This window comes from Zootoca vivipara, chromosome 2 (genome assembly GCF_963506605.1).
Source record: "Zootoca vivipara chromosome 2, rZooViv1.1, whole genome shotgun sequence".
Taxonomy (NCBI): Eukaryota; Metazoa; Chordata; class Lepidosauria; order Squamata; family Lacertidae; genus Zootoca; species Zootoca vivipara.
In genome coordinates, this window is record NC_083277.1 from 19,199,903 (window position 1) to 19,211,421 (window position 11,519).

General features: G+C 49.8%; 1 protein-coding gene across 1 annotated transcript in view; it reads left to right on the top strand.

Moving 5' to 3' along the window:
* Nucleotides 1-11,326, top strand: part of PLXNB1 (plexin B1) — a 136,585-nt gene extending 125,259 nt beyond the window's left edge. Inside the window, 6 exon segments of the mRNA XM_060271238.1 lie at nt 415-575; nt 1,116-1,263; nt 2,102-2,166; nt 2,266-2,341; nt 3,719-3,793; nt 4,676-11,326. Coding sequence (XP_060127221.1) covers nt 415-575; nt 1,116-1,263; nt 2,102-2,166; nt 2,266-2,341; nt 3,719-3,793; nt 4,676-4,780 — 630 coding nt within the window. The 3' untranslated portion in view covers nt 4,781-11,326.
* The last annotated feature ends 193 nt before the right edge of the window (nt 11,327-11,519 follow it).

Below are 11,519 nucleotides of genomic sequence, written 5' to 3' on the forward strand. Positions count from 1 at the left end.
TGGATTGATTGTGTGACTGCAGTACATTGTTCATTGTTTTCATTTTTTTATGGATCGATGGTCTCGTTAGATAGTAAAATTCAAGTTAAATTGCTGTTTTAGGGGTTGTTTTTAAAAGTCTAACGGAGTAATCCAATTTGCATTACTTTCTATGGGAAAGTGTGCCTTCGTTTTGAAACACTTTGATTTTGGAACGGACTTCCGGAACGGATTAAGTTTGAGAACCAAGGTTCCACTGTACAGTCCCAGCAGCCTTTTATGTAAAGAAAAGAAGACCAAGGTTACCCCACGCCAAACAGCGATGGAAATCCATGTAGCTTGGCAGTTCTTCCCCGCTGGCTCCATGCTGGAAAAACACCACTGTAGATGTTTCTTGATGGCTTTTCTCTTTCTACCTGGGTTGTTCGCCTGCAGGGGACGATGCAGAAGTTTGTAGACGACCTGTTCCAGGTGATCCTCAGTACCTCCCGCCCCGTCCCGCTGGCTGTGAAGTACTTCTTTGACCTGTTGGATGATCAAGCGCTGAGCCATGGGATCACGGACCCAGAGACCATCCACATCTGGAAGACAAACAGGTGTGTAGCCCAAGCTGCTGCCTAGAGTGGAATATCCCACTGGAGTCTGTCTTCTGCTGCCATGCTCTCCACTTCTCTGTGACAGAGAATACTCTAGCACAGGGGCCAGCAAACTTTTTCAGCAGGGGGCCGGTCCACTGTCCCTCAGACCTTGTGGGGGGCCGGACTATATTTTGGGGAAAAGGTTGAACGAATTCCTATGCCCCACAAATAACCCAGAGATGCATTTTAAATAAAAGCACACATTCTACTCATGTAAAAACACGCTGATACCTGGACCGTCCGCAGGCCGGATTTAGAAGGCGATTGGGCCGGATCCGGCCCCTGGGCCTTAGTTTGTCTACCTATGCTCTAGCAGAACTTTGACAGCACCCATCTCTGCTGCCCCTAATGGGGTTGTCGCTGTGTGCCAGGATTGCAATTGGGTTGTGGGTTTTGGCCCCTGTTCACTGGGCTACCCTAGTTCAGCTCCCGAAGCACTTAGCCCATAGGACTCGCATCGCATGCTAGTGTGTTGACCGTTTCCTCTTCTCTCCGCAGCCTTCCCCTGAGGTTCTGGATCAACATAATCAAGAACCCCCAGTTCGTATTTGATGTGCAGACGTCGGACAATGTGGATGCTGTGCTGCTGGTCATCGCTCAGACCTTCATGGACTCCTGCACTCTCGCTGACCACAAGCTGGGCCGGGTGAGCTTGGAGAAGGCATGGGCAGCTCCCTTGAGTTTCTGCTATGACGTCAGTCGGGAAAAATATGGTAGCCGTATGCTTTCCACGCCATCTTTTCCTGACGCAAGTCAAGCGGGGCTGTTCCCTTTTGTTGCAGAGGATCCAGGCATTCCTCTGCTGTGGGCATGTTGCCTTTCTCCTGAGCACAACCCACAGTGCTTTCTTGCTCAGAAAATGAGCTTCTCTCCAGCACTGACGCAACCTGTCGGAGAATCGTAGGGAAAGGGCCCAAAGGAGACCCATCTCCTTTGAAATGCAGGAATCTTACAGTTGCACGACTCCTGGCTAGTACCTGCCATGCAAAGAACGCCGAGGGACACGACTCCAGCCCATTTTTGTTGTTGCTGCTGCAATGTCTCTGTTGTCATTCATTGTAATGTGAGTGCAGAGCCCCTGCCCGCATTTACTGTTTTAAAAAATGAATGCGAGGCTTCCTCTCTGCAGCGAGAGTGGCTGCCCAAACCAATATTTTGCTTTCCAACCTCCATTCAGCAGGGCGGTTGTCAGTCACTGTGTGCACCTTAGGGCGCTCAGAACAGGCCTTCCGAACCTGGTGCGCTCCAGAACTTCTGGGCTATGATTTCCATCATTCCTGAGCATTTGGCCATGCTGGCAGAGACGGAAGGGAGTTGGGAGCGCTAACAACACCCTAAACTTACCCATCTCTTTCAAATTTTCCTCTTTCAAACTTTCCTTGCCCTATTCATCGCTGCCACCATTTGGATAGCCGTTATCATGACACCTAAAAATTCTGCTGGGTGTTGTTCCTAATGTCTTGCTCCCTTTGTGGCATTTCCAGGATTCTCCAATTAACAAGCTTCTCTACGCCCGCGACATTCCACGTTACAAGCAGATGGTGGAAAGGTAAGGAGGAGGGCCAGGGAGCCGGCTGGATGTGTCTAGAAAGAAAAGGAAGGAAACATGCCAAATAAATGAATGGTTATCGTTATTTATCTCCTGCAGGTACTATGCAGATATCCGACAAACCATCTCTGCAAGTGACCAGGAAATGAATTCCGCCCTGGCTGAACTCTCACGAGTAAGTAGACTACGAGCTACATCGCAGTCTTTTTTTCCTTTCTCTGTTTTCCCCCTGCTGAGCCAAGGCCTCTGTAGGAGCCTTCTTTTGGAACGGAAGAAGACTCATGCTGGGTCAAGGCAATCATAGAATTGTGGAGTTGGAAGGGACCACGAGGGCCGTGTAGTCCAGCCCCCCTGCAATGCAGGAATCTTGTGCCCAATGTGGGGCTCGAACCCGCGACCCTGAGATTAAGAGTCTCATGCTCTTCCTACCAGCTGAGCTATCCCAGGGGAGAGGATGCTGGCCCATCTGATCCAGCATCCTATTCTGGCAGTGGTCACCCAGATCTGAGCACAAGAGGCCTCTCCTTTCCTGCAGTTTCCAGCAACTAGTATTCAGAAGCATTGCTGTCTCTGAGCATCGCCCTTGTGGCTGGTAGCCCAAAATAGCCTTCTCTTCCATGAATTTGTCCGCTCCTCTAGAGTTACCAGGTCAGGTTGCATAATGGGCACAGAAGGTTGCTCTCTGCCACCCTTGTCTTCCATTGCAGAGATGCATACTTGACATAATTGAACTTGTATGCCACCTTTGCGTAGTTGAAACCATGCTCAAGGTGGGTGGCAATGCAAAAACAAAACACGTAATTACAACATAACAAAAGCAGTCATAAACAATAAATGAAGCATCAGAAAAAACGCATAAGATCGAAAATAAAGATGCAAAAAAATTAACATTGATAACAGGAAACTCTGCCCCCCCCCAAACAAAACCCCCTAAACAGTACCCCGGACCAAGAGTCTGTTCAGCAGCCTCTGCACTTTTGTAGCTGGAGTCAGTCAGGGCCCTGCTCTCCCAGGCCAGGTGGGAAAGGTCTGTAAGGCAGGAAGCTGGTCTTACAGGACTCACAGACAAGATGGAGCCGAGATAACATCTTGACCCTCCATCCCAACTTCCTTGCATCTGGGGCTTCCAGCTCCCCTGAAGCAACTCGGTTAGAGTAGAGGTTATTGCAAGGAAAATAAGTATTAGCTTGTGGACTGGGACTGTGTGCCTTAATGACAGAGCACAAGTTTGGATGCAGAAGGCCCCAGGTTAAGACCCTGGCGCCTTCCAGTTAAAAATACCAAGATAACAGGTGATGATGGGAAGGACCTCTGCGCGAGGCTCTCAGAGCAGACAGAACTGGGCTAGGTGGACAAGTCATCTCTCCTAGTCCTATTTAAGGCATGTTCCATACATCCATTGAGAGTTCCCCGCCATGAAGTGACTTCACCATATTGCCAGCCCTGTTTGCAACTTGGGCCACCACAAAATCATTGAAAGTGACTCAAGGGGGGGGGGGACACAGGATGTTACTCTCTTGATGAGTGTTAACCTATCCTCTCTCGGTTACAGAATTACTCAGGTGACCTCAATTCCTTGGTGGCTCTGCATGAACTCTACAAGTACATCAACAAGTACTATGACCAGGTAAATGTGGCTCATTTTTAATGTGGTCCCCAAAACTTCCTTGTAGGGGAAAGGAACATTTTTCAGGCCGGGGGCCACATGCCCATGGTGGGTGGGGCCAGAGGCAAACGTGGGTGCAAATTTCACTTTGTACCACTTTGTACCATTTATATGACACTGTTTCTCAGTTCATTTTTCTGCTGTTGTTACTACTAACTCAGTGGCACAATGAACACACAACGAGGAAAATTGCAGACTGGGTGTAAATGAGCCCACTGCCCCCAAAGAAACTCTGTGGCTGCCCTGGAACTCGAAACTGCTCCCTCCACCAAAGGATTTGTTTTGGTGCTTGTCACTTGGCTGCTGAGAGGAGGCAGAAGTGGGGAGATAATTGAGAGCAGAGAGGAGAATGAATCAAGCTGACCCCAGACCTCAAAAAGGAAAGCATTCCTTAACCGGGGTGCCTCTACCAAAAAGGCCCTGCTCCTCCTGGATGCCAACAAGGAAGGCACCTAGAGCAGAGGCCCTCCAATAATAATAATAATAATAATAATAATAATAATAATAATAATAATAATTATTATTTATACCCCGCCCATCTGGCTGGGTTTCCCCAGCCACTCTGGGCGGCTTCCAACAGAAAAATAAAACACAATAGTCTATTAAACATTAAAAGCCTCCCTGAACAGGGCTGCCTTCAGATGTCTTAAGGCCCGTGTAGGTTCGCATTGTAGCTTATTGATGGAGATTCTGACCTCTAGCAATCCATGCACCAACCCTTCAGAGGCCTCTCTAGGATGCAGAGCATCCGCTGCCCCACCACCAAACAAAACAAAAAAATCCGGCTCTAGAGGCGAAGGCGATCACTACCAGCTAACAGCTCCAGGTTTCCTCTCCCCGCAGATCATCACCGCCTTGGAGGAGGACCCGACGGCGCAGAAGATGCAGCTGGGCTACCGCCTGCAGCAGATTGCTGCCGCCGTAGAGAACAAAGTCACGGACTTGTGATGTGCACAAGGGGACAGTCAGCCAGGAGGGGGGAGGGGGCAGATGGCACCTGCTGCAGCCGGGACAAGGCACGCCACACCGACGACGTGGAAGGAGGGAGGAGCAGCAGCAGCAGACCAGGAAATGCCAAGCGCCGCGGAGGGCCGAGGGTGCCAGAGAACTTTATTCTTCTTTTTTCCTTTTTTTTTTTGCAACAATAATGATGATGGTAATGGACTTTAGGGGAGTGTCTCCCTCCTCAGAAGCTGTGGGCTTCTCCCATTCAGCTTGAGCCAGGAGGCCGGGAGTTACGGATGTGCCAAGAGGGTTAGAGACTAGTGTAGCCACGCAGGCGGCGATTTTTTTGCCTCAACGCCTGAAGCCAAGGCTCAGGCAGCAGCCTCTGGATTTGGGCGAGCTTCCTCCAGGCTCCCTTTCGCCCTGAGAGGAGAGAGCATCCTACTGCCTAAGCAATCAGAGAAGGGGGGGGAGCATCTCTTCAGCAGTGCCCTTCCCTGGCACATCAAAGCAGACTGGGACCAAGCGAAAGGGAAGAGGCTGAGGATGGAGGACAGAGGAGCCACCGCCGGGCTGGGAAAGGCCTGCCACTAGCTGGGACCCCGCCGAGATTCCTGGAACAGCGCCTGCCTTGCTCACTCACCCACACCTGGTTGGGAGGCCCTTGCCAAGCACAGAGCCTGTCCTGCTCCCCAGAAAGCACAAAGGAGACCTTGCTTCCCTCCGACTGCCTCGCCCCCTCCTGTTTGCTGCTGTTTGGGGGGAAACGGACCTCTGGATCGCACTGTAGAGCTGCAGAGAGGGGGAGCCTTTCCTCCCCTCTCCCGCTCCTCTTTTGAGTTAGCACTTCTCCTCAAGTAAACACCCTCTTTCCTCGTGTTCCTGTCTCTCTCACGCCATGGCTTTGCTCTGTCCAACGCCACACCCCCTTCCCCACGGGGGTCTTTCCTGGGTCTGCCAGAGGCAGCTCAGAATTTTTTCTGCACCAGTTGGCCGTGCCTCTGGCTTCCCCCAAGGCCCATTGTGACGGCTTTTGCTGTTTCTCTGCCTGCAGTTCGGTTGCCAATACTTCGCCGGATTCTCATTCTGTGTCTTTGAGAGCTGCTTGATCTGCAACAAAAGTTGCTAGGCGACCACTCCCGTCATCGTCCCTGACCATTGGCCATGCTGTCCTCGGGCTGATGGGAGTTGGGTCACTTCCAGACATTCTGTTTATTTACTTGGGATTTGTTTGCACAAAAAATGTGGGGAAGCTAGACAACCTCAGCTGTTTATTTAGCATTCCAATTTTTTTTTAATTTCACAATATCATACCACACTTCCCAGTGCATTTTCCTGTCACTTTCCCTATTACAAAAAAAAGAAGATTTGGGGGTGGGAATGAGGTTCTCCAGCAAGAGCTCCAAATCAGATTTATTTACCCAACATGAATTTGTCCATAAGTGATTGAATCTCACCCAGAGGTGTTAGTGGTCTGGGATGGTGTGAAGCGTCAAAGGCCTGTTACGATTTCTGCAGCAGGGTCTCTGTCTCCAGGGTCCTGAAGCCACAGGAAAGGGAAGTCTATTAGCTACTTGGAAGAAGTCTTCTCACCCTTCGTGCTGATTGGAGGGAAAGGAAGTGAGCCACCCATGGAGGATTGGCTCCCGGGGTCATTCTTTAGGAGCACTGAGAACACAAGCTGCTTCAGTTTCGGGAGAATCTCGTGCATGTTCCGTAATGTACAAATACAGCTTAAGTCGCTCCAGATACTGGAGCACTCCAAATGATTTGCCAGTGTACGAGCAAAGGAAACACATGGAGATCTGCCCTTATCATTGCAATGCACCCCTGATTATTAGTAGTATTGTATAATTATAAAGTTATGCAGCCTTCTTAGAAGGGAGCGTGCCAGTGCCTATGGTGAAGGGGCCCTACACTTCTGCATTTGCCACTGCACTGCTGATCCCGTCCCAAAATAGCAGCAGTCTGGAAGCGCCCTTGAACTCCAGCAACATCTGGAAGGTCGCAGGTTCCCACCGCCAACCTACAGGCATCAGCAGGAGGCAATATTTATCCCCTGCTGATTTAAGCTGCAAGCCCAGGTGGCTTGCGGCTTGACAGTAAGAGCTGTTCGGCAGTGGAATTTGCTACCAAGGAGTGTGGTGGAGTCTCCTTCTTTGGAGGTCTTTAAGCAGAGGCTTGACAGGCATATGTCAAGAATGCTTTGGTGGTGTTTCCTGCTTGGCAGGGGGTTGTACTGGATGGCCCTTGTGGTCTCTTCCAACTCTACGATTCTATGATTCTATGAGTTATTTCCCAGTCAGTTGACAACTCTACCTTACTTAGGTTAGCTGAAAAGGAACGATCACTTGAAGCGCTGTTGAATCATTCCATGTCATTCCTCACAGCGGGGAAAGAAACCCTGGATTGTGGTGGTTTCTTTCTCCCCTTTATTGCCTCTGCAGTTTTAGTTCGGCTTCTCCTTGTATGTTTGCAGCCCACACAAAACAGCATTAATGCCACAGTTTCGGGCGAGATCCAGCCACAGTAAACCGTTCCAAACTGCCGCTTTGCATCGTAGGCTCTGGCCCACTTCCTTGCAAGCCGTGGGGGAAGGATTTCCATCTCTTTACTTTGGCAGGGCTCCTGCTCCTTCAACAGCTGCGCAGTCAGGCAACGAAACAGAAGAGGTGGCATGTTTCCCTTGGATTAGGCTCTGTTGCAGATAGATGCCCAGCTTTTTTTAGTCCGGCTTCCTAGAACACTCCAGTGAGCTTTTATGGAGAGTTCTGTGCAATTTTAAAAGAATGCCTATGCCAGCATCAAAATAGGTCAACAAGAGCCATATGAGGCGAGTTGTGGGACATCCATGAATAGCATATATCTTCGACCCTTGTTGTAATTTAAAAGCAGGCGCAGAGTGGGAGGAGGAGTCAGCTTAAGAGTCGCAGTGCTTGTTCGCCTTTCTCAACTGTGCCATTTCCCTGATTTTAACCCCCCCCCCAAAAAAAGCTGCTACTTGCCCTGTGGCAGGTAGACTTCCAGGTACCATACAGGTGGGCTTGCATATTTTAAGCTGCAGCAGGAACAAATCAAACACCAGCCTCGGGGAAGGGGATTTGAATTGAGGAAATGGCACAAGCACGAAAAGGCCAGCTCCCTCCCTCCCGTCTGTTAGCACCAAGGTCTGAATTCGAATCGCCTTTTTCTCCTCCCCGACTTTTTAAAATGCAGGCGAGTCTGTTCACGGATCTCCTTGCATCATGCCTTAAGAGATTCAAAGGCTGGTGCCACCTTGGTAGCACAGGTTTTAGGAAGAGCACCTTTTGCCAGCTCCGGCACCGCTGGCTCAGATCAGAGCCTAGCCATAACACTCTCCAGGTGCCTTAAGCCAGCCGCTTGAACTCCCAACGCTCCAGGAACGCCGATAATTGCACTGGTATGCCTTGCATAGCTGTTGTAAGGATTGCTGAGATTATGTGTGTCACACATTTCGGGAAAAGGCCGCATCGGCCTCCTCCAGTCTGATGCCCTCCAGATCCAGCCAACATGGCTGTCCAGCCATACATATTCCCACCTGTTATCTCAGTCTAGTCATTAATACCTCAGGTGAGAGCACAACCCTGCTTGGAAGCCATGCCCTTTGACCTGGAACAACCTCCCCCCAAATTTCAGGTAGCTCAGAGCGGGGCTGGTTTTACTCTGGGTAGGGAGCACATTGTACATGCTCAGCAGGCCTCTCTTGCTCCTTTTATTATTCCCCTGTTCCATGGTTAAAACCAGGCTCGTAACTTGGAGCCTTAGTCTTCAGCTCCGAATTTGTCCCGTAAAGATTTGTACCACGAAAAGTGTATATCGTGCACAGACAGATTATTGGGCGCCCATTTCCTTTTCCAGAATGGGGTGGCCTCTTGTCACCGCATTACGAGACAAAATTGCCATTACCTTCCAGCTGACTCTCGTCAACCTACAGCAACTTACCTCTTTAGCCCCGCTGCCCAAGGATAAGAATGTAAGAAAGAGCCAAAGGTTTGTTTACTCCAGTATACTTCTCTTCCCCCCCCCCGCCCCAAAGTGCCCAACCAGGTGTCTCTGGAAGGCCACAAGCGAGACGCAAAGGGCAATATCCATTTCCCGTTGTTGCTCCCTAGCAGTTGCTAGAGAGACGCCTCTGAATCCAGGAGCTCCGTATTGTAATCCCTCCTATAATAAAACTGCAAAGCTAAGCAGGGTCCGGTATGGTTTCAAATTGGATGGGGAGACAACCACCCAATTGAGATTCCTGCATTGCAAGGGGTTGGGAGTGAAGGACCCTTTCCAACCCTATGATTCTAATCATGCCTAGGAGCTTGTGGTTCTTGAGAGAGGAAGGCAGCAGAGTCAGTTCTGGGTCAAGCCAAAAGCCCATCTAGTCTGTTCTCCGAGTGCCTGCGGACACGAATACACAAGCATTCTTCATGAACGGTATCCCAAGCGTGAAGAAGCACCTTGTTTTGTCCTGGATTGTCCAGGTTCTAGTACTTTCAATGCTCTCTTTCCAGGTTCTAGTATTAAGAGATGCTTTCCCCCACACCCTGTACCCTCTTGCGTACATCAGTCCTTTCCTCACCTCGGGATGCCTCCAATCCTGTGGGGTGCTCTGAGCAAAGTGAGAGGGGAGCATTGTTTGAGGTGGTGAGCCCTCTTAGGGGGTCCCAGCACCCACTGCCTTCTGTGGATGCTAAAAAGGCGTTTGGGTGCAGCAGTGGTAAATCTGGTGCTTACTCACAACCCCAGGGATCCTCCTCTAGTGGCAATGGCCATTCAGAGACTGAAAAGCGGCAGCTGTCCATTGTGGAAAGTGGTCCCTGCACAACTCGGCTTGCCCAGGGGAGCATGTCGTATATTTAGCACTATCTTAAGAAAGGTGGAGCTCCTCTGCCTCTCGGCTCCTTGACCCGTCTCGTGTCCTGTAGCCCACCCTTCCTGTGCCACGCACGAGAGTCACGTGTGCTCTTGCAACAAGCAGAAGGGAAACAGAATGCCAACTTCTTCTTTTAACTGTCTCTGTTGTGGTGTGTTTTTGACACCAGCCCAGTCTCTGCAAGCGCTGGTAGGTGACCGAGCTTCTTGGACATTTCCTCAGGTTATATGTCTTGGCAGCTCGGCCCCCCCAAGAGATTTCCATTGCAGCGTAAACAGCGGTAGGAACTTCTACAAGGGGGGAATAAATTCTGTAGGAAGAAACTGCTCTTGGCCCCTGCCACAGCTCAGTGACGGAGCACCTGCTTTGCATGCAGAAGGGTTTGATCCCCGGCATCTCCAGGTAGGCCTGAGAAAATGCCTGCCTGAAATCCTGGGCAGCCACTGCCAGTCAGTGTAGAGTCTATTGCCTGCACTGTAGACCAGGCATCCCCATCCTTTGGCCCTCCAGATGTTTTGGACTACAATCCCCATCATCCCTGACCACTGTTCCTGTTAGCTAGGGATCATGGGAGTTGTAGGCCAAAACATCTGGAGGGCTGCAGGTTGGGGATGCCTGCTGTAGACAATGCTGAGCTAGATGGAGCAATGGCCTGACTCAGTGTAAGGTAGCTTCTTTTTGGGCAAGGGCTGCCGGAGGTGGGTGGGTTGGACTCTGCCTGTGTTTCTTTTCTAGTCTCTTGCATCCCTGGTGCTCAGCATCTCACTTTCCCTTTTTTTTCTCCCATTCTGGCCCAGCTCCGTAAATGCACTCTCTCGCTCTCTCAACTGATTAATAATAATAATAAATTCTCCAATCTGGAAAGCTTGATGGACAAACCAGCCAGCCTGATTTTGTTGTTGTTCCATAGTATAATAATGTTATTGTAGATACTGTTCCGAGCAAAGTAGGAGTTTTATCATCAAATGAGAAGTTTTGTCTGTAAATAATCAGTTTAGATCCCAGATGACTTTATTACAGAGCAAAATTCTTACACGGTAATTCAATAAACTTTAATATACAACACAGAAGAAGGCTCGAGTTTCCAGTTCCTTAATGATGTGGGAGGTCTGATTGCCTTTTTTAAAAAAAAAATTGGCGCTGCTCCTGTGCTTTTAACAGAAGGATACATAAATTTAGAAACTGCATTTTTCCTAGACTGTATATTCTGCTGCGGAAAACCTCACCAGCTTAATTTCTGTGCCACACTACTGTTAAAAAAGCAGAGGATCAAAGCTGTGTGTGTGTGTGTGTGTGTGAACAAACCTTATTGTGGGAGGCCACCAGCCAAGATGTGGGCCTGGAAAAACTCATCACTTAACTGGTACTATTAAGAACAGAAGAGCCCTACTTAGCCTGCTGTTCTCTTAGCAGCTAACCGGATGCCTGTGAGAAGCCAGCACGCAGGACCCGAACTCACAACCACCACTCTTCCCACCTGCGATTCCTAGCAATTGGTATTGAGAGGACGACCATCTCCCAGCAGTGCCAGCATGGCCAACTTGGATGGCTTTTTAGAGAGAGTTAGACACATGTATTGAGGATAAGGCTATCAAGGACTACTGGCCATGTAATTACACTGGTGAAAGCAGATGGACTTCAGGGAATCCTAGATCCTAGGCATCTGGCAGGCCTATGTGAGAAGAGGCTGCTGGACTTTAGAAGGGCCATTGGGCTAATCCAGCAAGGTTTTTATGATGCTCTCACATGCGGTGACGTGGTATGTTGGCCAAGGGGCTGGGAGAGACCAGGGTTCAAATCCCCACTCGGCCATGTGGATCACTGGGTGACCTAACCTACCTCACAGGGTTGTTGTGG